General features: G+C 41.0%; 2 protein-coding genes across 2 annotated transcripts in view; both read right to left on the reverse strand.

Annotated features, from left to right (window-relative positions):
* rabgap1l (RAB GTPase activating protein 1-like) overlaps positions 1-22,093 on the reverse strand; it is a 114,374-nt gene extending 92,281 nt beyond the window's left edge. The window contains exons 1-10 of the mRNA XM_083969609.1: positions 22,028-22,093; positions 14,925-15,151; positions 14,353-14,503; positions 11,549-11,753; positions 10,644-10,818; positions 9,930-10,087; positions 9,035-9,145; positions 7,308-7,374; positions 6,706-6,808; positions 2,750-2,916 (exon numbers count right to left, since the gene is read on the reverse strand). Coding sequence (XP_083825735.1) covers positions 2,750-2,916; positions 6,706-6,808; positions 7,308-7,374; positions 9,035-9,145; positions 9,930-10,087; positions 10,644-10,818; positions 11,549-11,753; positions 14,353-14,503; positions 14,925-15,062 — 1,275 coding nt within the window. The 5' untranslated portion in view covers positions 15,063-15,151; positions 22,028-22,093. The remainder of the gene's footprint in view (positions 1-2,749; positions 2,917-6,705; positions 6,809-7,307; positions 7,375-9,034; positions 9,146-9,929; positions 10,088-10,643; positions 10,819-11,548; positions 11,754-14,352; positions 14,504-14,924; positions 15,152-22,027) is intronic.
* A 3,868-nt stretch (positions 22,094-25,961) lies between these two features.
* On the reverse strand, positions 25,962-26,726 carry LOC310984466 (protein FAM163A-like; the record flags this gene model as incomplete). The annotated part of the gene is made up of 2 exons (XM_083969686.1): positions 25,962-26,360; positions 26,634-26,726. 2 exons carry the CDS (start codon positions 26,724-26,726, stop codon positions 25,962-25,964), a joined length of 492 nt encoding a protein of 163 aa, XP_083825812.1.
* Between the last annotated feature and the right edge of the window lie 1,007 nt (positions 26,727-27,733).

Consider the following 27,733-nt stretch of genomic DNA (forward strand, 5'->3'; position numbering starts at 1 on the left):
TACAGGGAGGACACGGTTTATTTGTTGCCATCAACAACATCCATCACGTCACAGGACTGTGGTTACTATTATTAGGCTCCCGGACATCAGCTCACAAGATATCCAGAGATGGCGTACAAGCACAATTGCCTTTATTTTCAGAGTCGAATGAAATGTTGACCTGCTCAAAAGAGAGATTTCGAGCAATACAAACCCTCACATTCTACATTTTACACTACAAAGAGGTCTTCCAAAGAAATTGTGGTGGCGCAGGGGAACGGGAGTAACATGTTGAATATCAATACACCAGCTTGACTGGAGGCATTAAGACTAAAAGAGGAGGCAAAAGTGAGAGATGCACAGATGGAGAGTGAGAAATGGAAGTCAGCTGATGAGATATTTGCATCTTTCAGTGCACATCTTTAGCTCTTACAAATACCAAGTGTTTTGCTTCTCTTGGGTACATCGTTTGACCGACACCAACTCTCCTCCAAGCTGTTCGCTCTGACCTCCTCCTCCACTCCACACATCCTCCAAGCTGCCCATCCACTTGCTCCACTTTTCCCTCATCCTGTTTGAGGAGCATGGGTTGAGAACTAAGTGTTGTGGGCAGCAAAGCCTTTCGAGACATATGTGATACCGGGGCCACATTCAACAACATGACCCGTGAAAGCAGCATGGCCGACATCGTACTCTGCCAGGAGTCTCTCTCAGATTGCCTCAGCTTTTTTTTTTTTTTTTTTTTTACGTTTGTGCATTCATGTAAAATATTGTAAATCCTAGTGCAAATGAGAGGGAATGTGCTTTGAATAAATCATAATGGAGTGAACTGGCTTCATTACATACACAGGCAAAAATACCAAAGGTGCCTCTTTTTTTTACTTTCAGCATTAATGCATCATTACCAGATCTGTTTGAAGAAATTAACTGTAAACAAAACATGATTTAACTCGCTGTAACTGATGTAGACCCCACATTAAACAGTCTTTCTAATCAAGCAACGGAAACGATCCAGTGAATCAGCTAATATCCATATTATGCATCATCATCTTTATGGTGATTGATAGATATGATGATGTCGAGTTTTGGACAATCACAATAACAAGACAGTTTTGGTGGTTGCTGGGTTGAGCAGGCCCCATATATACAGAAGCTGTAGCCAGCCCCTGTTCAAATACCCTGGTGGCCCTTTGCTGCATGTCATTCCCCTCTCTCTGACTCCCCATTTCCTGTCAATTATCCTGTCAGTTAAAGCAACATTGCGGAGTTTCAGCTCAGTGCTTCCACCATCTGGTTGAGAAGCGCTATCGTCTGGGGGGAAAAACGAAACTTAACGGAAACGAAACTTATCAGCCAGCGCATCCAGCGTTTATTCCCATTAAAGCAGAAGTAAGTGATATATTTGTGTTAATATAAGTCTTAAATAGTTATATCTTCCGACAGCAATCACTTACATAGAGTGTTTGGACCGAAACACGGGTCTGTCAGTCACTCAGCTCTGCTCTGAGCCGAGGAGAAAACTTTTCTCGTATCCTACAAGTTTTATCCAATGAGGAGAGAGAACGGCATGAAGGGCTGTGTGTGCAGCCAAGGGATGCGCCTGAATGTGGTGACGTAGGGACGAGGACCAATAGATCCATGACGAGGGCGGGGGCTGCTAACTCCATCGGCTGACAAGACATTATGGTGCGTTCAAGGCAACCCGTAACTCGTGGTTTTCCGACCTGTGAAGTCGTACCAGTTCGATCTGGTACGAGTTCACGGGTCGGAAGTTACGAGTGGCTGTTATAGTGACTTTCAGAGGTAAAACAGGTCGGAAAAACACGAGTGGGTTGCCTGGAACGCTACAAAGACGTAAGTCGTGACTTGAAGCTGTAATTTACGGTTTCAAAAGCCTGCCTGGAACGCAGCATTAGCCAAAACGACCGGATCGCTTACTTCTGCTTTAATAAACGACAGTATTTCCCACATGTTTGCAAGGAGACTGTGTGGTGGGTGGTCGGGGGAGGGGAGGAGGGGGTGAGGGGGGTGGGGCGGCGACGGCGGCGGCGACCGGAGGAGAACCGTAAGTTTCGCTTTGCACCACGTCTCTCTCTCGACGCAGAGGGGAGGGGGGGCGGTGATTCGTACCCGTGCAGGGAAGTTACATAGTGCAGTTTCAGCCGACGCGACCTGGCCCAGGCTGCAGCGGCAGCACCATCCATCCTATTAACCATTTTTCTACCATTGCAATGAGTCTGGAAACATTATTTTAAGGCCGAAAAACTCCGCAATGTTACTTTAAAGGCAAAAAGCCCCCAAAAATACTTAATTCTTAATAAATACTTAATAAATAATTCATTCTAAATAATAAATAATATAATAAATATATAATAAATTAAGAAGAATAGTAAGCTACAGCCCATTGAGTAATTCTGTTGATTATTGATATTGATTTGCAATGGTCCACTTCACACAGAGATACTGGATGTGTAGCGACCATGGTGCAGCTGGTATGATCAAACAATCGATAGCTTGCATGCATAAACTCAGTCTATATGACATCACCTAACCATAAAATCAATCAATAAGAAGCCATGTGCAATTTCATTACAAATAGTCCAACTGATCACATACTAACTGAGTAATATGGCAATGGATTATTCAAGACATGTGCAGGAGAACAAACTGGAGTGTTTGGTTCATTCAGGAAGCCCAGTCATTTCTACTGACTGAGCAGAAGTTTAAACAAAAAGGTACTGTAATGGTTGAAGAGTTTCTGCGGACAAACCTGTCTGAGTTTGAGGTAGAAGGTCTCACTGAAGGTCTTGCGGCTGAAGTACCAGAAGCGTTCGTTTGATGGATAGACCCTGACCAGAGTTTCCAGCAGGAAGCGAACCGGCTCCACCACTTCGGTCACGACCAGGTCCACTGCCACCGTCATGTAGACTTGCTTATCTGGGCCACACCGGGAAGAAAAGACAAGGTTACTATGGAGGTACGACTTTCTTTTCTTTTTTTCTTAAAATGAGTCATCATCACTCTGTACAAAAGGAGAAAACTGATTTCAGTCACTAAAGCCCTTTTACCCTTTGTCTGTGCTATGAAAAAGGTTGAGTCACAGCTTTGGGTGCACTGCAGCTTTAAAAGTATTCAAGGTGCAGGCAGGTTACGAGTCATCAGCAAGCCAAAAGCAAGTGCATATTAGTAAATCTGCACTAACCTCTTTGGCAGAAAAGATATTATTTATTATGGCAATTATTCTTTTCTATTTCAATAAATACTAAGAGCCGGTATGGCAATCTCACTACTTACTATGGAAATATAACTCCATAAATGTAACTGTAAGCTGATGTGAGTTCACTATTCATCTGCTTGGCTTATACTGGGAGACAGGGAACACACATCATGCATCCTGTGGAGATGTCACACCCCCTAGTGGGTAAGGACATAACAATAACATTTCCAGCTCAACGAGAGATGTCGACAGATTTATCCGTCAGTTATCTGGTCAGTTGTTATCCTACTAGATGAGCTCTGAAACGCACCTGACGTTGATTTTCACAGTTCCCTCTCACTAACAGACCATTGGAGCTTCTGTTTTGTGGACAGTGTAATTGTAAAGGATAAATAAACAAATTGGAAAAAGGACAGATGGCGCTGGTAACATTATTTCACAGTGTGGCAGTTTTATTATTTTAATTAGTTGGTGGAAGGACAAAGGATAAGCACCAGTACTGCAATATAAACTAATTATAATTAATGTCAAGCTCAAACTGGTAGTTTGGAAAAACTAAAAAGGAAAAGAAAATTATTTATTTGCAGCTTCCAATGAATTTCAAGAGCCTTTATTAGCACTGGTAGTTAGATTGTTCACGTGACATTTCTTCTGATGGTCCAGGCACCAGGGTTTTTTTTTTACCAAAGGCTACAAGCCACATTAAATCATGGTAGGGCTACTTAATACTTTAATCAATCAGCATTTCTTGCATAGTCAAAGACAAGTTATAGAGGAAACACAAAACCATTTTGGACAAAGAATTAAAGCTTCCTATTTCTAACAATTTTATCAGACATTCAGCAGAGCTTAAAAAACAAAACAATCACTGATTTATTAACTGATAACTTACTCGGCAGGAAATTACTTAATAATTTTGACCTTGATCAGAGCTGGAGGAAGAAAACTGGTTTCAAAATCATCACTTCAAAACAAATCACCACCGGATCTTTTATAAGCTACATAATTAGTTTCAACCTTTTCAATATCAACCATTTCAGAGGCTTTCCGACTTCTCACTGTTAGTAAGGATGATTTACATGCACGCGTGTGTGTGTGTGTGTGTGGGTGTGTGGTTTCACACTGCCTAACATAAGAGACTGCTTCAACAGAGCTAACATCCATCTCTGAGCCTCTGAGTCAGCAAGTTGCCAAGTCGTCTAATTTGTTAGCTTGGTGAGGCAAGCTCTCTGCCCCGATACACTCCATAGGTCCCATTTGAACACATGTAAGCACTTCCTTTTCAATAAATATGGTCTCCTCGAGAACACATCTCAGGCAGCAATTCTGTTTTAAAACTTAAAACTCACGTTCAATATGTTAACATTCAGAAAACACCAAAACAAATCAATAAACTCAAATTATTTATCTTACTGACAACCTATCGTATCTAACTTCATCTTAACTATTAAATGATCTAAGTATAACATCAGTATTTATTATTATTATTATTATTATTATTATTATTATTATTATTATTATTATTATTATTATTATTATTATTATTATTAGTGTGCTTGAAGTATTCAATGTTCACAGGGTTTTTGGTCCAGCATCACATGCAGTGCCTATACAGTACATGTTCCAATAGATGAACTGAATGGTGTGGGGGGGGGGGAAAGTCCTGTGCTAATGTCAATCATGGTTTGTGTTATCAATTAGAGTTAATAAAAAGAGGAAATTGTAAAAATCTAAAATACTTTAATGTCTGTAAGAATACATATCAGGACTGCACCGAGAAGTGCTTCAGAATAATCTCATGACAATGCTGCTTTTCATTCTGTTCTCACACGTTTTCAGCAGCTGTTGGCGCTGCGGCCTGATGTGATTTGATCACTCTTCGATGTGCATAAACATGCCAAGTTTTGACAAGTAGTAGTAGTCACAAGGCCAAACACTGTGAGATATGTTGGAAAACGGAAGAAGGCAATTATCACATCCAAGATCCACTTATGGATGTACATCATCATTACCATCATATCATAAATGCATCAAAACTGACTGTACAGTTGCTCTTAAAAAAATACTCTCAGCCAAAAACTATTTGTGTTGATATCAAACTTAATATGTATTTATGTTTTTATACATGATTGTACAGTGGCATCCAAACGTTTGGGCACCCCTGGTCAAAATGTCCGTTAATGTAAACAGTTAAGCAAGTGGAAGATTAATGATGATCTCTAAAAAGCATAAAGTTAAACATGAAACACTATCTTGCCATATTTTAAGCAATATCAGTGTATTTTTGTTTGTTACAATTTTAGAGTGAAAAAGGGGAAACAATTTAGCGCTCCTGCAAAAGGTATCAGACAAGCTATTTACTATTTACTAGGGGTGTAACGGTATATGTATTCGTCCCGTGCCGTCACGGTACGGGGGTCACGGTTCGGTGCACACAGTCACACGACGAATACGTCTGGTTGAATATTAAAAAAAAAAATTAAAAAAAAAAGTCGAGTCCTCCAATCTAGGTGGCGGTAATGAGCCTCGAAGCTGCCACAACCGTCATAACAGACGAAGAAGAGAAGTGATGAGAGAGTGAAGTTAGAGGAGGACAGCTGTCTGCTGCATTTATCTCACCGTGGCTTCTTAATGAAACACAACGGCGGCGGCGGCTCGCGACCAGTCCACCGGACAAAGTCCGTCGGCGATATTTCACGGATGCGCGCTGCGTCGCTAGAAACGCATCAAACACGTAGCGCATGTTCCCCCCCCCCCCCCCCCTCCTCAGCCCTCCCACACGTCAATCACTGGTGCAGGAAACAGACAACTTGTGTGCAACAACTTATCCCGCTGCTTTTAAGCCTCTTGACATGAACACAGACAGGACCAGAAACATCACCAAAGCAACTGGCATCTAGTCTAAATTAACTGTAAACCAACATTGATGTTAGTTTCTTGTTTTTTTTTTTTTTAAATAGGCTAATAGTTGCCAGTTGTCAAGTGCAAGTTTTTTCTCCTCTAGAATTAATGAATGGCATGATAACACTCCTAATGCACTTGTTTTATTTTATATTCTATTTTTTTTTCTACTTTTATAACACAAGACAGATTTTAGTTTTACATTCAATTAGTGTCTGTTGTACCGAAACCGCACCGAACCGTGACCCCTGAACCGAGGTACGTACCGAACCGTGACTTTTGTGTACCGTTACACCCCTACTATTTACACACTGTGATCGTTTCCAAAGGGGGAGCTACTCGGTGCTAACAATGCAGGGTGCCCAAACCTTTGCTGTGAAGATAAAATACCGGTATATTGTTATATTATATTAAAATGTTAAAGGAATATGTCATCTGTATTTTAATGCCTTTGGATATCATTTCATCTTCCACTTGCTTACCTGTTCACATAAATAGAAATTTTGACCAAACTTTTGCATGCGACTGTTACTTCACTCAAATTTGTAAGAATAGCTTTATGAAACATTTTCTACTTTTGCAGCATGGTAACTGTAACTCATCCTCACCTTTAGGTGTGTCTTCATTCAGTGGCTGGAAGGCTGCCATGTTGGGGTTCCAGGTTCCTGTGATCACGTAGGCTTTCCCATCAGAGCTCTTTCCCATCGACTCCTGTGCAGATAAACATCCAATTGCTTATGTTCTTCTAACAGTATTATTTTATATACCGTAATTGCAAGTCACCTAAAGAATGACTTGATTAAAAAATACATAATAAAGATGATGACCTGCAGTTAATTCACAGGAGTTGAAACTCCAAATGCACTTATGGACTGAATGCTCTTGCAACTGAACCCTAAGGCAGGGCAAGTTTATTTGTAACAACATCCTCTGCCCTTAGAGCCTCACATCAATTGAGGAAAAAAACCCAAGAAAACCCTCAACAGGGAAGAAAACCAGGAGAAACCTCAGGGCGAGCAACAGAGGAGGGGTCTCTCACCCATTACCTGGAACCTCACCCTTTAGAATTAATTAAAAGGGTTAAGTATGTATAATATGTTAAGCATTTTTAAGTGTGTTGCCTATTCTCCAGTGTACAAAAATACTACTAATAATAATTTCTACTCTCAAGCATCATAATGTACTGTAAATGGTGTCAGTGTGTGCTCACCATGTCTAGGAGATGCATGTCACTGTTGCAGACTTTCTGTCCTGGACTCAGCAGCATCCCGAAGCACCTAGAGGGAAAACACAGCAGGTACAAACACAAATCAATACTCGCTAATTCCACTGCAGAGGCACTGGCTTCATTCACCAGCACAGCGGGGGAAATTATCTGAGAGGGAGAGGAAGCTCAAATATGGATTTAAAAACCTAATTTCAACAAACTACACTCATAAATATCATGTTAATGCTTTGTGGGTTTTGTGTGTTCCGCCAGCATCCAGAAAGCATTGACAGACGCGATTTAGCATTTGTCTCTTTTTGTAAAGGTCATTCAGTGGTTCTTTTGGCCAAAATTAAAATTATTGTGATAAGATGTGCATCCCAAAATAATCTAGCCTGGCTTGTCATCAAGGTGACAACACTTTCCCTGTCTGTACCAACTGTATGTGATTCACAGGCCTGAAGAAGGCTGATACTTATTGCACTGTGGGTTCACCCTGTCCAGGATGTCCAGGGAGTTAAAATACTCAGGGGCAATAACATACAACAGTCAACCTACATTGTTACTCTACCACCTATAATCAGAGGTCTTATCACATTTTTATTCCTGAAGTCCTGAATCTGTCCTGCAGCCAATCAATAGTGAACCAGCATGGTTTATGTACAGTAGTTTCTGGTTCATTGTACCAATTCCAACATTAATGAATTGGTACAGTAACCTCAGTTTTAGTTTACAGGTGCCATCAAGTGGTCAACATAGGAATCTCTCTGTCTGACAAAATGCATTACATAAGAATGTGTTTACAGCTAAGACAGCACTAACCCGGGATAGCTCAAACTGACTCTGCAAAGACACGGTCAGATGACTGGTGGTATTTCAACAGGATTACTAAGCATGAACAGAGAGACTTCAAGATGGAAGACATTCTTTCTCACAGAGCACAAACCACACAACATTTTAATAGAAATTACACTCAAAACTGATGCTTTTACAAAAATGAATGTCAATAAAAGGTCTAAGAACTTCAAGGGGATCAGCTCTGGGGCACAATAGGAGTTTCCACTGAGACTAAAAATAAAAAAGGTGAGGGCAGGTGTTTGTCTCCCGCACATAGCAATCTGGAGGTAAAGGGTGAGGCGGAACAGGGGGAGTGGTGACGTTGACCTAGTTCTTCAGTGCAACCATGCTGCAAAATCATGTAAAGATAGAAATAGGGGAGAATGCGAGTCAAAAGTGATTTAAAGATACAAGCACGTCTTTGTCTTGGGGATTACCTTTATTTCTCTTGATGCTTATGTGTATTGCTGCTGTATTTTGATTAGTGAGCTTGAGCATTGTCCTTGTGAAAGGAAGTCATTTCAAGCAGCCTGGTGCTTTCATCGGGAAAGTCACTGTATAATTTACCATAATGAATTTCAGAACAAGGCTATATAGATGCTGCGTTCACACCCAGCATGTTTAGAGCAGTGTTTTCAAACTCTACATCATTACCTCCTTTGGTTCAGTTCATTTGTCCTGCTGAGACAGATGTCTGCCTCCAACTCTGGTGCTGGTGCAGCATCAAGAGAAATAAAAATACAACCCCCCCCACCCAAGAAAAAAAAAAGTATAATAATTGGAATAGATGCAGTGGCAACACCTGCAAGGAGACACTGACACAAAGACCCCTCCTCCCTGGTGGCAGGTTTGGAGTCTAGCCATGAATCATCTCTTTTTACAGTGATCCTCACCTCTCGATGCCGAGCTCGTTGTTGCACATTTGCTGAACCGAAACCACGACCTTCTTCTGGATGCCCTGTTTCAGCTTGAAGTAGAACTTATCTCTGTCCTTAGGCACTGGACTGAGGAGACAAGGAAGACAAGAGGGGGTTGTTATGTCAAAGAAATAAGGACTTTTAAGGATGTTATCCCATTTTCACTTTGTGTTTAGTTGTACTGTGATTTCATATTATTGCTCTCTCTGGCTTGATATCAGTTTCTTTTCTACATCCTTGATACAGTAGTATGATGAGCAATACGAATGGTTACAGATTATATATGACAGGTCTTCGATCAAGTTCTCTCCTGAGCACATTATATATTACAGACTTCTGCTTTCAGAACAGCTACTGGGACATTTTATTTCTGAGGAGAACAGATAACAGTGAGAAAATGAAAATCCATTTCTAAAATACTCGATATAAGATGGCTTGTGAAAATGGAAAAAATTCTCTCACTGTGCCGACAAGTTTTATGCTCTTTATGGATGAACAATAACAGAAAGATAAAACAGTAACCCACCAGCACATTAGCAGTAACGCACACCTTTCCTACTATCAACATGAAATACCCACACTCCTGAGCTGATAAGGAAAAATAATCTGTGTGCATTTAATTCCCATTTTTCTCTGGGTCCTCCTTAAAAAATGAAACAATGGTGCCACACCGTTATACTGCAATCTAGCAATCTCATATTTCTTCCATAAATGGCCGCTAAATGCATAATCCCAGGTAGTTTTGAGTTTGTAGTTTTTGTTTGAGTATACAGTAGTATATTAGATATATAAAGACAGCATACTGTGGCTTTACATGGGCAGACATCCAAGACTGTAAGTATCAGTATGTGTGCATGTGTGGACCAAGTACCTGTAGTTTCCCTTGCCATCGTCCTCTTTGACCTCCAGTGACACAGTGAAGGTGTAGAGGTCGCTGTCGGGAGGACTGGACAGCGCCGTGTCCCTGATGTCTGCCGGCCGAGAGGAACGGCGAAAGGCAGTAGAGAAACTGTAGAGGATACGACTGACCTGGACAGAAAAAGGACAAGAAGAGATGATGAATAAACACAGAAGCTTTATAGGCAAAAAGTGATTTGAAAGGTTTGAAAGATTAGGAGGTGAAGAGAAAGAAAAACTAAATAAAACGCAAGTGCAATATGAAATACAGATAGAAAAGATTTTAATTTCAGAGTAAACAAGAAAGTTTAAATGAAATTTGAAGGAAATGAGGAAATAAAATCAATATACACAAACAGAAATGAACAAAATGATCAAGCAGAAGAGAAAGTTATAATCATTATTAGAAAAGAAAATGCAACAGAAGACAACAGCGCCCCCTGCTGGATCAGTAGTGTCAGTACGTAAAGGACTCAAATGTCAAGTACTGTATATTTAGTGTGGTGCACAAACTGTATGTTCAAAAAGCAGTAATGTCTGCTCTCACAGAAGAACGATGTGAGTTTTGTAAGCAGAGTTCAGAGCACGGCCTGTAATCGGCCAGTCATCTATTGGGCTTAAATTACTGCGCAAAACAAATTGTATCTAATTGTACATCACCATGGAATAGAAATCATGTGTAACTCACGGCTTCTTTAATGTGGCAGGAGAAGACGTGGATCTGAAAGTCCTCAGAGCTTCGGTAACTCTCGGTGAAGGAGAAACAGTCGCTTTCCACTGAGCCCTCCCGTCCCCGGGCGCAGAACAACACTTTGTAAATGGGGAAGGAGGCGATCTCTGTACCTGAAGCCTGGTCCACAATCCTGAACACAGACATTTTATTTTAGATGTACTAACTTAAGTTTGTCCATGATAGTTTAGAAGAAGAAGAAGTTTGACATCTATTACCAAGATTGATCTATTCTAATTTGATTCTGACTTGCTTCCCAGAGAAAATATCTAACACTCAGAAACTGTTAAGATGCTTCATGTTGACATGCAGAACTGGCATCAGATATGTTAAATAAGACTGAACCCAAATGTAACACTCTAACTCAGCCAAGTTTCTGTTCAATTAGGAGGTGACATATCTCACATGTCACTGCATTTTCTACATGGTTAAAAAAAAGTCAGGTCTCATTTCCCCTGTGCATCTTAAAATGTCATGTTCCCTTTTCATGTAAATACTCAGATTGGTTGAAAAGTTTCTCTAATCGTTGTTCTTGTTTCTCTCAACATACATCAGAAGTGATGAGTATCTTTAATAGGCACATATACCTGTGCTGTCTAATGTGGCTTCATAAAATGCATACAGTTGTTAGCACTGTTTTCTGTGCTGATCATTTCCATTACATGACCAAGGTCCATCTGTTGCATAACAAGTCTATCAGTCCATAAATATGGTTGTTAATAATGCCTCAAGTTTTTGTTTCTTTACTACCCATGTAAAGATTAAACATGTTCAGCTTCCATCTTGAACAAACATATCTACTTTTCCATTTTCATTGACCTCAGTCTCAATACACACAGTTCCACTCTCAATGTTTTACTGACCGGACAGAGCCATCTGGTCCACTGGGGACATGTAGGGTGATGGGGATGGGGATGGCGCTCTCGGCTCGCAGCGTGGCCATGGCCCTCTGAGCCTCTGCCTCGTTGCGAGGGGCTTTGACCCAGGTGCAGCCCAGGTAGGACAGTTTGTTGAACTGGACACTGTCCTCCTCCAGGACGGTGGGGCTGGGTGGTGCTGGACATTCTTCTGTGGACAAAGAGGAAGGTTTTTTTTTTTTTAAAGTTTAAATGTGTTCTTGGGGTTTTCCATCCACATCATTAGGAGAAATGGAGTGAGACGGAGTAAGAAGTAGAAAAATATAGTCAGTTCACTGTGTACAAAAATTTACTTTTGTGGGAATTTTTTGGGTATTTGTTGACCTATACATTTTTGGAATCTGCAGACCTTGGGGATTCTAAAAACCAATGAATGTTGCCACTTACACAGATACCTGTATGGCGGCCATTTTGGAATTTCAAAATGGGGGCCATAAAATACAGAATTTCAGTTATCTTGGCCTCTAAACATCCTAGAAACTCAATTAAACATGCCAAACCTATGTTTTCTTAGTCAAGGAATCCAATGGTGACTTCAGAATTGTGCTCATAATCTCGCTGTGGCACCACCAAGTGGTGGGAAATGAAATTGTGGCGCCGCCAAGAAGTGGAAAAGGAAATTGTTAATCTAATTCCCGACCCCATGTCAGAAGTCCTGGGAAAAAATACTTTAAATTTCTGCATATGATTATAAAAACAATGACAAAGGTAAATTAAAACTATAATCCGTACATAAATGTTATATTTATTACACCATAGGCTGGTAACAGTCAGGACTCGGTCAGCACAGAAAACTTAAAAACTTGAATTTCATTGAAGCAACTGAAGCAATCTTTACCAATTAACAGATTTATCAAACAGAAAATGGATCTCAATATAAAACTCTGAGGGGGCTGAGGGGCTAACCCAGTGTAAGTCCAGATTGGTTTTTGGATTCCCCAAGGTCTGCAGATTCCAAAAATGTATAGGTCAACAAATACCCAAAAAATTCCCACAAAAGTACACAGTGAACCTGACTAATAGTAAGGTAACAACATACAGTACCATGAATGTGGCATAACGCCAAAGCATAATGAGATAATGAAATGTTTTGGAAGTTCATCCTGTGATGAAACTGCTATACAATAGACTGGTGCATGTAAGGAGAGAGACAGTAACAGACAGAATGACAACGGGGGAAGCTGTGTGTGTGTGTGTGTGTGTGTGTGGGGGGGGGCCTTTATGAAGTGGCCTTTGACCTGGAACTTTCACACTTCGACAACAGGAAGTAGAACAATGAGCAGCAGCTGGACTTCCACTGCTGAGTGGCTGCTAATCTACCACACACTAACCATTTCCTCTTAGCTCACTATGCAGTTGTGTATCGTTCAGCACGAAATGCAGGTAACACAGAAGATGTGAAGGTGCAAGTCAATAAATAAATAAAGTCTTGACTTCAAAACACATTTTACAGCGTTGACCAAAGTTTGTCTGTACAGAAAAATTTAACTACATCTGACCCACCTAAGGCATTTACTGTATAAAATTAAAATGATCAAACACCAACAACTTTTCATCTTTTTCCTGCTTATTTTTAACAAATCTGTTTTACACCACATACTGCATGTCTAAAAACAATTATACAGTACTTTGCAAAAGTTTGGACTTACCTTGACTTTTTGCAGTTCGTTTTTTTCTAAACTTCATTTTTGCAACAGTGAATTTATGTCTGTCTGTCTGTCTGAGGAGAGAATGCAAGTTTCCTTCCTCTGACTGTGACAGATGTCTTTTCTCTTAATTTCATTTTCATTTCCTCTGAAAGTGTGTGGGGAGGGGTTCAACACCATCTTTGGATACCTACAAGTGTCCCTAAGATGCAACTAAAAAGGTAAAGCTCTGGTTTCCACATGAAAACTACTACTTATAATAGTAATAGAGATAATCACATCATAGACATCCACATTTCTGTTTTTGCATCCAGTGAATTAACATAGGATCTCAAATTCTTTAGCATAATTAACATGTGGTGGTCATGTGACATAAAGCCCAGATAATGGAATATAATTTCACCATTAGCACAGTTTAATATTGTGAGGCCCCAGAGGGAGTGGAGCTTGAAGTTGTAACCTAGGTGGTGCTCATGCCGTGCATGTGCCACGGAGGCAAACAGTGCAGTATGTCAACCTCAGTGTTGTTTTTGCACTCATGTTTGTTGAGCTGCCTCGACCAACCTGTCCTTGTTGATACAAAGAGCAGTTAACCCAGTGGCATTGAGTTCAGATACCAGCCCTGCCAATGTGATATGGCAAAGGTAGACTGATTTTGTTATGTCAGTGGCTTGCACGCATCTGAATGAGGTCAGTCTCAGACATTTATCCATCAGTTATGTGTTACACATTGGTATTTCCACTCTCGTATCAACAAGAAATAGGCCAAACAAACGTTCCACTATACAAATAAACTCAATTATATCTGAGTTTTTGCTCAGATGTCTCAACTGTACCAGTGTCATGAGCTGTAACCTTATGCAGAATGAGAGCAAGAGAAACTCTTGTTTGCAGCATTTTTCCACTATGGCTGGAGGCTTTCAATTTTAACCAGACTGAGTCCTCCATTTGCTGTATTTTGTTGTCCCACCTACTAAAAGCCAAGATCACCAAAATATTAATGCTTTACGTCACTATTATGTTATAGTGACAGTGGTCAGTTGCTTAAAGATTTGAACCTACAACAACATGGATGCAGAGACCGTAATATACCAGACGATATACCTGGAGGTCGGGCTTCCTGGACTTGGCTCTCTGGCTCCTTGTGCTTCTCCATCTTTTCCACACTGCTCTTCTCCACCTTCACCTCGTCATCATTATCATCCAGTACCTCCTCCATAGCTTTTTCCAGCTGCTCACTTCCATTCCAGGACATCTAAGACAGTAAAAACAGCAGACACGACGAGAAACACGGTGAGGAAAAGGAAACATTAAGGCAGATGAAGACAGACTGGAGCTTCCTGGGCTGACTCAATCCTTTGGCAAGACCTAGTCAAGCACCTTTTTTTCCCCACTTGCTCTCATCATGCTTTCTTAGGCTGTAATCACAGACTAAAATCATATATTTTTTTTAAAATTACACCCATTCTAATCTAATCTAATTAGCCAACTGGTAGCCAGTAACACATTTGGCTGAGTAAACAGGTAGGGAGGTAAATTATCAAATCCTGCAGGAGCTCAATGGGGGAAAAATATGTTTAAGCTGCTGCCTTTGACCTTCTTAAACTCCCAATTTGACCCTCAGCATTCAAAAGACTTTAGTGCTCTGACATGTTGTGTCCATCTGTGGTTCTGACCTTGAGTCTTGGTTTACCCTCGGAGCCCTGCGGCGATCCAGCAGCACTGGACTGAACCAGAACAAACTCCTCACTGGTGACGGTGGCCACGGACTCGGTAGAGCTGCTGACTTTTCCCAGTGAGGAGATGTCATCCATGGCTGGCTGGTTTATTCAGGGTCGGCTGGGGAGACCAGGGTTAAAGCTCTCCCCCTTCCCTCTCCTGTGTGCCCAGCTCTGTAGGCAGCCTGCATGCACAACAAATGGAGCAGCATTAAGACTGTTCATTATTCAGGTCATTGACAGCACTTAATTGAACAGCTACTTCTCCTCAGGGCTGGGTGCATGTATGTTTTTTCTGTTAAGTAAATCGCGGTTTAACAGGTTACAATCAAGGTGTTGAACTTGCTACTGTTATGTACAGTATAAGACAACAACAAAACCACAATGGACTCTTCCAGTATTTAATACATGCCAGAAACATGTTGGACAACTCAACCACAAAAGTTGTGACTCTGCGCTGAAGTTAGTTTAACCATCCTGTCATCTTTGAGTTAATCATACCAGCCCAGACATGAGGACAAACTGTCGACCTAACCACAAATCTAATGTTTCACAATTCCTAAAATTGTTTTCAGTGCTTAAGAGTGTAATTAAGTCTCTTCCTGATCACTCAGGGATTTGCCAGTCACAGTGTCTGACAGGCTGAGCTGGCGGCAGAATGAGGTCAGAGAGCTTCCTTTAATCACTGTTGTGGATGATGGTTCCACTTTCAACATACTTCTGATGCAGAACTTTGTGGCCATTAAATGACTAAGTGAAATACTACTCACGCTTCAGTGGTATTATAACACCAGCAGTAGTTGAACAGTCTGCTGCTGTATTGGCCCCTATTGGCACAGTAATACATTGTTTACAGTTAAACTACCTTCACTGGAGCATTTTGTGATATGGAGCCCTTGGTTATAATAACTAGTCAAACCTCCTTTGGCGCTAATAACTTTAAACAAGCGCTTCCTGCAGCTGCACAATGTTCAGGAGCCATTCACACCACTCTCTCTTGGAGAACAGCTTCAGCTCTGTCATATTTTAAGGGTGTCTCTTCTCTTCAACTCATTTCAGAGCAACTTCACTGGGTTAAGGTCAGCGCTCTCACTGGGCTTTTCCATCAGGATCATTCTCTTTGTTTCAAGTCACTCTTTATTAGATTTACTTTATGTATCACCCAACTTCTTCTGACACAGCCACCCACACTTTATCCTGTACGATACCATGAGAAACCAAGGAACTCTTTCACTCTTTGATGCTGAGAGTCGTCGATTATGTGAAATTTTCAGGTTTATGCAGATGAATACGAAATAGTTCATACGTCATTATCATACGTCTGTGTTTTTAACATCGGTTTCTTTTATACAGTATATCGGGTCTTTTATCTTTGCAATATACATGTCATATTATCAGGTTTGATAACACCTGATTCCTGGTAGCACATGTCATTAAAATAGGGGTTCAAACTCCTGCAACACTTTACTATCAGCTTCATCATTAGACCACTGGATAATTAACTTCATCTGTATATTGCAAATGTTGCTGGAGTTTGACCTCTTTTCACCATGTACCTTTGAAGAAGGTGAATAGAGCCAGATATTTCATCTCTGCCTCTCTACACCAGGATAAGGGCTCACATAACTGATCCAGTCTAAACCGTGAATGTTTTAATGATGTATTAAGTGTGAAACAGAACAATACAATAATTTGTAAAGCTGCGGACCTCGGGTTAGCCTGCCTCAGTGACTTTGTGTTTATTCTATCATTACCTGTAGTAGCATCTTGTAATTTTAATATAAATAGGTTTTTTTTTTTATGGTTCATTAGCAGCATTTTCACAAAAGTGGTACAGCTGAAGCAGCTACCAAACAGCTGGATTTGAGATATGCAGAGGTTATGTTGATACCATGGGGAAACACACACACGCAGAGTCGAGAACAAAAGTAAGAAGGGGGCATTCATTCACACACAGAGACATGATTACATGCAAACAAAAGGCATTCATACACACTTAACCCAGGCAAATTATATTCATACATGCACACGCACACAGTCACACACGGGGGGGAAGGAGCAGTATCATGTGCTCCAATCACACTTATTCAATTACACGAAGCACAGCATGAAGCAGAAAAGTGAACACTCCCACTGATTCACTTAGCTGCAAAGAGCTGCAACGAGAAGGAACCCAGATGAAAAACACAGATAGTGACTGTGCATGCTGGGATATTATGTCATTTAAAAGCTAAATTCAACCGGATCTCATGTCTGCTCTTGTACGGTTGGACAGGATCTGATGTGTCATGTACTGTACACACACCTCAGCCTCACAAAAGTGCTTTTTAATCACAATAATGCTCACATTGTAAGAACAAAACACACACACAACACCCTCATAAAAACAACAGTACAGAAATTCACCACGTACTTTCCATGATAAAAAAAAAAGTGAACTAAAACCGCATGTGATAAAATTCTTAGTTTCAATAAAAGGGAAATAAGCAGCCAAACTGAGACCAAAGCTTTTCAAATGCTAACAACTAAGTAAACAATATGGTAGTAGGGACTTTGACTGATTTATCCACTGATGACTAATTTTACAGCTGAGTGGTCATTAAAAACAGTGACAGTATTCATCCAGAGTAGACCACTTCTGCTCTCTCCAACTCTTCCTGTCTTTGGGTGGCTGAACAGTCTCTTCCTCTCTGGTTTGAACTTAAAACATTAACAGCAAAGCAGCACCCAGTTATTACCAGTCCACTCCTCCAGTAGTCTACAGTCCCAGTTGGCAGCCTCGCTACCAAACCACTGCCCACATGGAAACTGTGAGTGTCCGGTGGTGCAGACAGACGGCACAACAACCACAGGCGCTGCCGGGCTACCCAGCTAGTAGCTACATTACGTATACTATGGGTGCATGTGTTTCTGAGTGTGTTGTCATCGTCATCGTCATCATCATGCCCCTCTGTAAAAATCACACAGATACAACAGTAGTCAGACGCGTGAAATCAAAAACACTGCAATCCCTGTTTTGAGAGTGAGAGGAGTAAACTCCACAGGAAGCCATACAAGCACACATACAAGTCTGTCAGTGTGTCAATCCAAATTTTATGATTTCATATATAGTGCATGATGCTGCTGGGTGTAACACTGTATGCATGACGTTAACAAACTTGTGACACTTCACTTCAGGGTTGAGTGACTGGGACAAACGTCTCCTTTTAACCTCTTTCAGCTGCTGAGGGCTGATACATCTGCTTCATGACTGCACTGACTTTGCAATGAAGATGAACAGGTCCACAGAGGATACAGTAACTCTGCTGCTCCACACTGCACCGGAGCACCTGCAGCTAAATAACACATTCGCTTTGTTGACTCCGCTTTCAATACAATCCTTCCATGCAAACGTATCCCCAAACTTCTCACTGTGCACCGCTCTTCAACTCTGATCACTGGTGCCCTGCAAGGTTGCATTGCCCAGTCCGTTATACACGATGTCCTTCCTCCTGCCCAACGAACTACATCTTTAAATTTGCAGACAACACGACAGTGCTTGGCCTCATCTCTAACAACAATGAGTCTGCTTATAAGCAAGAAGTGGAGAATCTGGCAGTCTGGTGCTCTGAGCGTCAACCTCAGTCTGAACATCAAAAAGACAAAGAAGATGGTTAGGAAGTCTGCTCAAGGAAATCACCTGTGCCTGACGGTAACAGAGGAGTCAACACAGCCTCTGTCATCGGGAAAGACCCAGCCAACAATGTTTGTTCTACCTCGGGAAACTTAGAAGAGGACTTGTATCGCTGTGCAAAAGTGTCTTGACTGTACTGCCTGACCTGGTGTGTTGGTTTCTTCAGCTGCACCAAGGCAGAGCAGGCAGACATCCAGAGGATCACATCAAAACAGCTGGGAGGATCATCGGTGCTGAGCTGCCTGACATCCAATACATCTCCACCTCCACCTCCCACAACGCTCACATCGCACAGACTCGTCTCACCCTGCCCATCACCTGCTCCAGCAGCTCCCTTCAGGGAAGAGGTTCACATCCATCAAAGCACACACCTCCAGAATGGAAGCTTTCTACTATTTATTGCACTACTTCTCATTGCATATTTACCATCATAGCACTTTATTGTTAGGATAGTTTTAATATCTGGAGCTGTCTTGCCTTGTATGTCTCGTTGTTCTTGTGGCAATGACAAATAAAGTAGTTTGAAGTTAGGGTGCCCAACCTCAGGGCTCCAGACTGCCCCTAAATGGGGACATTTCACCCCTAAAATTTGAGACAGTGCAAGTAAATTTTTTATCTACTTGCACATGTGCAACCAGTAAATTTGCTGGATTTTTATTTGAACACCATTTAAACATGGAAGAGGAGACAGAAAGACTCTGGTATCTGTCATTACAGGTGTCAGGCCAATGTCTGTGAGGATCATGGATGAAATGGAAATGTGAATATTTGCTTTGCAAGTTGATTTACGGTGTGCGCCCCTAAATGTTGTGCTTGCACTCCTAAAATTTAAGTCAGGGGCCACTGTGCTCCTAGTAAAAAAAAGTAAGTCTGTAGCCCTGAGCCTGGACCTGGTGACTGCAGCTTTCCTGTTTTCAATTCAACAGGGTTATTATGGGGCATAATCACACTGGACAGACCTGTCATTGCAGTATGACAAACTTATTCATTACTTACAAAGGATGGGAACACTGTTAGGGTTAGCCTGGGGCTGAACTAACTAAACGTGATCAACTCAAGCAGCAGTATTTGCCAATGCAGACCACTGTCTCCAACTATGAAGTAATCAAATCCTGTCTAATTCCAGGTAATCTGTTATGCTGCTATCTTTCGGTGTGCCTCCATGCTGCGGTATGGGTGTGAATCAGCACTGCCAGGGGTGGGAGTTGGGAATCCATTAATCACACATCATGCCAAATGGAAAACTCAGCCTGTCCAAACACCTGAATAAGCCTGAAGCCAGGTGACCCAACTCAGTCTCACAAAAAAAAAAAAAAAAAAGTTTACAGAGGCAGAAAGCAGCTCCACCAACAGAGTGTGTCTGAATAATAACACCTGTTATTCCCGTTTGGTGTAAAGCCACGGTCATGCAAGTTATTGCCATTGTCAATTACATACAATCAGCTGCTCTTAAACCTGAGGGAGACTCTTGTGACAACCTGCACAGTGCTGCGTAAAAGACTTTAACAAAACTACTCATTTCAAATATCTATTTGTTTTCTTAATTATAGCATCCTTCTTTAATTTAAGTGTTTGTTTCTCCTCATTTCCAAACAGGGCTGCTGAGCCGTTTCCCATTGTTTTGGTATTTCAACGATGATGACACAAAGCTCTGTGAGTCAAAGTTCAGTTAATCTGATGAATCAAGGGGAAATGCAGACTAATTATTCCTACACAGGAACAATTATTTGTGTTGCAGGCTAATTATTCCTGCTGTACTTGTTTGTTTTCTAACTCCTTCATGTCGAAGAACACCTCTCTGTTGAGACACACAAAAGGCCACTTTGTTGTGGTGCCAATGCCAAAGCCTGGCCTACATCAGACTAGCCTACTACCTGAAATTCGTCTTTGCTCAGAGCCTACAACCACAATCCACTCTCAGGTAGCCATGTATTTACAGGCTTCATAGTCAAATTGTTGCCGGTCTATCTCCATAATACAGTCCTTTCATATCTTAATGCATCAGCTACTTTCCCTAAAATATGACAAATATTAACCAGAGAAGCTTGCACATTCACAAACCAAGTGAAACCAAGACTTCAAAAGCAAACCAATAATGTGGAACAACTTATACATAATAACTTAATAACATAACAATATTATGAGTTATGCAACAGCCAGACAAAAATAATAGGCACGAAAATGAAAAATAGTATAGTACATCTATCTGTTGTGCTGCATGATCATTTAGCACCAAGTGTCATGTCCAAAATAGCATCACACATCAGCAAAGTTGAGAACCACAGTGACAGTTTCGGTTATATCACCCAGCCGTACTTGTGTTATGACTTGTGAATATTGAGTCTCAGGTCAGTGAAGCAAATGCTGTGACAGCATGACAAGCAGATGTGGTGATGTTACTGAGCAGATGAATGGGTATATCGTCTACTACAACACAGCTGTGAGTGCTGTAGTCGAATAAAACTCAGTTTGATATTTAAAACAGAACAAAAAACAGATCAAGTAAAACAGGTGTGGGCCATTCCTATATTAGACAATAGTGCAGTGTAAAAATGGCTCGGTGCCAAGGTGTCAGCTGATGGCATCATTATTACAGGTGTTGATGCTCTGACTTCCACGTGAGTAGGTAGTAATTTATGCGTGTAAATAATAACGTTGCGGTTGAAAAGTCAATTGAATATCTAGTCTTAAGCTGTGTACGAATTGGTTTCCTTAATAATTGCTGCAGTAAATTGATAATGCTCCTCTGGCTGGTGTCTGCAGGCCTGGATGGATCACACACCACAGCAGTGTCTCACAGCATCTTACTGTACAGCAGGCTAGCTTTTAATGACAGCGTTTTCTCTTTATGACAGCTCTTAAATTAATGTTTAGTAGGTTAAATTAAATTGCCACGGTGTTGTGTGGTGAAACACACACACACACACACGCACACACAGCAGACTTGCGAGGCTGAACACACACAAACACACACACAGAGGCAAAGCAAAGAATTAGCTAGCTAACTAAGGCTAACTTACCCGTACGGTCACCACAGCCTTTTATTCAACACAGGGAATGATAATAATACTAATATGTGTTTGTAAAAGTAGACGCTTTGCCAAGGAGCTAGCTGTCACAACAGGTGAACATAGGCTGAACAGGAAGTACCTCTGTGTGGGTAAAGGCTGGACCTGCGAGCTGAAGCTAATTGTGGCTAATGCTAACCTAGCTCAAAGTCCAAAACAGTCTGTCCGCTCTCAGCTAACAGCGACAGCGACACCCCGCCCCGGCTCCCGAAAAGGAAAAATGACGAGAGACAAGAAGGAAAACAACGTTTCTCTTCCTACAGGATGTAAATGTAACACTGGAATAAACAAGGGTGTAGCTAATAAAGCTGTCAACTCACTTGTTTTGGGAGCGTTGAGGAGTTGCTGCTCGCAAGCTGCTGTCAGGAGAGTTGCAGCTAGCGAAGATCGTGTGTGTGAGAGGAGGAATCACTCGAACGAAGATCGTGTGTGAGAGAAGAGGAATCACTCGGGACTTTTTTTTTTTTTTTAAGTGATGCCCTTTCCGGTTTGGAAAGCACTGGAATCCACTTCAAGCACCTCTTAACAATTTACTGCGCAGCTTTCATATTTTCCCCCAGTTTCATTTATGCAGTCTCAGTTTTACTTGATTCATTTTACATACACAGATCTACATTTTCAGGCAAGAAGCCACATTTTCTGGAACTGTCTGCCTGGTTAAACAATGATTGTGAATTTTTTTTAAAACGCTGTTAAAACATGATCTTTGTAAGCTTTACAACATATTCAATGAATAGGCTAAGTATTTTTCTTTGTCTTGTTGTCACCCTTAAACCCCTGGCATGTTTATGATTGTATGTTGTAGGCTACATGCTTATCCTTGTTTGTATTCAGCTTATGGTTTTGTTTTCCCCACATACACTACCAGTCAAAAGTTTGGACACACCGTCACATTCAAAGGTTTTTCTTTATTTTTATCACTTTCTACATTGTAGGTTCATACTGGAGACATCAAAACTATGAAGGAACACATTATGGAGTTATGTTGTAAACACAAATGTGTTAATTAAAACCAAAGTGTTATTTGTCACCTGACTTACAGTAAAGCTGACTGAGATGCTGAAGGGCAAAACAGCCAACAAGTGCACAGGGAACTCCAACTTCAGTTGGAAAACCATCAGGTGGCAGCCTCATGAACCTGATAACAGAATGCCAAGAATGTCCAAAGCTGCCATCAAAAAATATAAAACATATTCTGCTTTGTTGAACACTTTTTTGTTTACTACATATTTGCATATGTGTTCCTTCGTTTTGATGTCTTCAGTTTGAATCTACAACGTAGAAAGTAGGCCTAATGAAAATAAAGAGAAACCACTGTGTCCAAACTTTTGACTGGTAGTGCGTATGTGTGTATACTGTATGTGCAGTTACTTCTTGAGAGACAATACAGTAAAAAAAAAAAAAAAAAAAAAAAAAGTACATATACAGCCATGAATTGTTTTTATTTTCCAGGTAATTTCATACAAAGTGCAGTAAACTGGAAAAAAAAAAAAAATTAGACTTCAGTCTGTTGATGTAATCGCAAAGTGACTCCATGATGTTTGACTGGCTCTGTGGGGGCCAGACCATCTGTAGCACAGCACTTTGTAATTTTTGACTCTGAATTGTTTATGACTCAGGGAACTTTAACTGGGACCGATCAGCAACTGATGTTGCTGTGTATTAGATAAGACTGACTCCAAACTCTAATCCAATGTTCCTAAAACATTTTCAAAGGGCTGTAGATAAAATGAAATATGTACAGCCTACAGCTCCATTCCTTTGTCATCAAGTAGTAGGCCTATCATTTCAACATCGCCTTTCTTATTGGCTGATCAAACCTGTTCAAGACATAATACGCATGTGTTTTACCCAAGGGCATCATTTAGGGAAAATTATGAGATAAATGAAGGCTTTGTTCTGAAAATTAAATTCAGCATCTGGTAGTTGCTGTTAACCTCGTGACAATCATTATCTGGATATCAGACGTCTTGCTGCCTTCAGAGCTCGGGATTAAAACATTACAGGACACTTTAATTCTTCTTTCTACTCTGACATCCTGAGGAAACACAAGCAAACTTAGTAATTTATTAACGCTGGTTAAACAGGTTTAACACTGTCCCCTTGCGTGTCTGTGTTTGTGTGTGTGTAGTCTTGTAGTCTTGGCAGTAAAGACACAATAAACAATTTCAAGCAGTTACAAATCTTTAATTGTCAAAAGTTAACACTGTCAAATTTTATTGTTTCTGTATTTATCATGTATGATTTGACGCTTTTTTTTAGCCACATTTCTAAAAATTCATTGTTTTCTATGTTCAAAGATAACTAGTTAAGTAAGTAGTAAAATAGATAGTTAATACAATGGATAAATAAATGATGATGACAATGAATCCTTAGCTGTGGTGATGGACAACAATGTGGATATTAAACACCGTTTTTATTCCACCTGAAACATCCGTGTTGCTCAGATGCATCTGGGTAAATTCTCCTAGCAGAATACGTGTTGATCTTTAGTGATGAACTTTTATTTCCCCAGTCCTCTGTACATTTATTTGTTTATTTCTAGTTAATCCAGAAAAATTGCAATTCTGGTGTAAAGATATACAGTATATCAGTACTGCAGTTGGTTTCTGTAAATAGAAATTGTGAAATAAATGGAGTAGCTGCTGATGAGTGGGTTTTTTCTATATGCAGTGTTGAAAAGAAGTTGGAGAGTGTGTTTTTGTTTAACTCTTGAACGATAACACCAGAGGCCTGCCCGAAAAATCTTGCAGAATTATCCAATTTTATCACACCATGCAAGTCTGTAAGGTTTCCTCCACTGCTTACTGTAGTCACTGCCTCACTGAGTCCTGCTGTACACAGAAATACAAAGACAAATATCACAAGAAATATTTTTTGTGTATGGCAAGCAACACTGGGTAAGTGCCATGTAGAAAAAAAAAGCACTGTGAAACTGTTTTCAACCACATCCAACACGTGTACTCAGACTTTCTCACAGTGAAAACAAAAAAAGAAAAAAAAAAAATGATGTGATTAACTGCATTTCACAGATTCAACATGAGAGTAGTACAGGAGTATAGGAGGAGTGTGTAGACAAAATAGCACAAACTAGTAAATCACACTCCCTCATTCAAAATACATCATGTTCAAATCCCAGGGTGCATCTCTCTCCGTCAAGAAGACAGCGGGATCAAGAGATGCGTCTGTCGCTTTCTGGTTTATATTTACATTTCTAAACTTTTTGCATCATTGTCAGTACAGAGAAATTCACTCAAGCTCACCACTGATGCGTTCAAGGGCTCGGGTGCCCTCGCATATTGCACAGGTTTACGCCTTTGGGAGAGAAGGTGGTGGTTCAAGTGCTGGATCTGGCAACCCAAGGGAGGCGTAGAGACTACAACTGTTATCCAAGAGCCAGTTTGAAATGCTTGTAGGTTTTACTGTATGTACACCGTGGTTATATCTCACACTGCTCGTGATGTTCCTCCAGTGAAGTAGATGAGGTGAAAACAGCTGAAAGGAGATTACTGGAGATGAAGAGCTGCAGTCGATAGCCAGACAGCTTGCATAGGGAAAGCTCCAGTCGTCTGCTGTCTCCCTCCTTTCCTGCCTTCCAGAGCTCCAGGAAACTGCAGAGGGCATGCTGACTTTTTCCTCATTTTGCCCTTTTAACTTTTTTTCTCTCCATTTTGCTTACCATAACAAAATTGCTTCATATTTGCTACAGACTTCATAATAGTTTTTTCATTTTCTTTTTTTTTTTGTTGTTGTCTTTTTGGCAGTCACTGGGAAGTTATGCAGCAAGGGAAAACTCATAAATTATCTAAGATAGCCCTCAGTCAGTAAAGACACAGTAACAGTCAACAGACAGTGCACCGCCATGTCCTTCATGTGGGAGGATAAAGGGACATTTTCTTACAAGACATTTTACAGCTACAGGTTTATCTACCATCAGTTATAGAATTAGTGTCTTTATGAACAGGAATATTTAAAATGTACGAGTATAAAGTGAGGAACTAGGTTTGAAAGTCATCCCTGCTTGCCACACACTGTAGTCTTGAGTAGTAGACTTTAAATCCCCCCCCACCCCACCCCCCAGACCCAAAACCCTAATTACATGTGATAATATAGGCTGCACAAACAGTAGTGGGCCTTTATCCAGCAGATCCAAACTGGGAGCTGCTGTATGTGTCAAAATCATTGGTATTGTTAGTGGTGGTGCTGATGTGTGTGTGTGTGTGTAATGGGTGGTGTTATGGGATTTTTGGGTGGTCACACCTCGGTACTGATGGCTCGGGTATTGGTGTAGAAATCGGGAGGCCGCCCTCGCTGAGTCTCCCTCAGCAGGGAGCCTCGGACGGCGGGCAGCGGCATCGCCAGTGCCTGGTTCTCATAGTGTGTGGGCATGTAGGTGATGCGCTCGCCACCGTTGCGCATCTCATCAGTGGTGCGGATGTAGAAGGGCGAGTCGTAGGGCGAGCAGGTGGGGCAGTAGCTGCGTCGCCCCCCTCTGGGTTTGGTGGGGTTGGCGGATCCGGGCGGCTCCGGCGGCGACAGGGACAGCGGGGTGACGATTGACCCGTCCAGGCCGGTGACACTGCAGGCATTGCAGGCAAAGTGTTGCTGAGAGATGGAGCCGCTGTCAGACCCATTCTTCTTACAGCAGTAGTACTGCAGAGACAGAAAATCACCCTGGAATTACCTTGTTAAGAGGAAGTTTTCAACATTGTTTTAAAACAAACAAGTCAATAATGTCTGCAAGACGTTATTGAGTGCTATCCAACAGTAATTTCTTTAAATAAAAGGAAATTAAAACAATACATTGTCGTCATTTAACTTTCTCCAATGTTTTAAAATATACTTATGGTGTTTAGTGGTTTAAAATGATGCATTATGTGTTTATGTTGATAGAAAAAAAGGTTTAATTTAGATACACAGTCATACCTGGAGTCTACAGTAACAGAGCACAGCTATGATACACAGAAGTATCACTGTGGCCAGTATTCCTCCGGTTATGACAACAGTTCCAGCTGTCATCCGACCAGCTCTCCATCAAACTCTGACACAGGCACAAGAAGTCACATCATCATCGTCATCGTCCTCAGGCTCCACAGAGGATCAGGCAAATGTCAGTATTACATTAAAAGGAGATGCAATCTACTCAAAAATGTTCACTGGTAATAGAGCTCCATAGGTTAAATACATGACTCTGTTTGTTTGTACAGCTCCAACACAGTGAACTATCACAATAAAAGAGCAATCAAGAGCATCAAGTTAAACTCAGTTGCCTTTTTACAGATGTATATATCTTCATAACAAAATATGTTTGTCTTAGTTTGTCTGAAAATAAACATACTGGCAACTTCAAGAGTAATGTCAAGCTTTTTTTTTTTTATTATTATTTTTTGGGGGCTTTTTTGCCTTTAATCGACAGGATAGTTGAGAGAGACAGGAAATGGGAGGCAGAGAGGGGGGGAATGACACACAGGATAGGTCAAATATGTCAAGCTTAAACATTAATTTCAAACGTGCAAAGAGACATTTGTGTCTCTCAAAACTTTTTGCAAATGCTGATTTTAAATTGACAAAACAGAATAGACCCTGTTTTGATTATTGTTGTTCTACTCACGTTCAGCAAAGCTGCTTAACACCTGAAAGCAGAGACACAAGATGATTGGTTTATTGGTTGGTCAGTTGGATGGATGGATGGATCAACGGGTGGAGAGATTAAACTTACATCAGAAGAGTGTTCAAAGGTTGCAAGGGTGAAGAGAAGTCAAATCACAGGTCAAAGACGAGAGGGCACACCGCTGGAGAGCCACACTGTATCAACATCTGTGAGGAGAGAAGGAGGGAGGAAAGGAAAGGAAGCGGGAAACGTGAGGAAATGACAGATGTAACTGAGGATGTTTTAAACATTTTTCTCCACAAGGTGGCACCGGAAGAACAGAAAATATGTCGGTCACACACACCAGCAGGCACAAGTAGGATGACTAGGCATGAAGAGGGGTGTTTAATTACAAAAGGAACATACAGGTGCAAAC

The sequence above is a fragment of the Trachurus trachurus genome (genome assembly GCF_905171665.1).
Source record: "Trachurus trachurus genome assembly, chromosome: 4".
Taxonomy (NCBI): domain Eukaryota; kingdom Metazoa; phylum Chordata; class Actinopteri; order Carangiformes; family Carangidae; genus Trachurus; species Trachurus trachurus.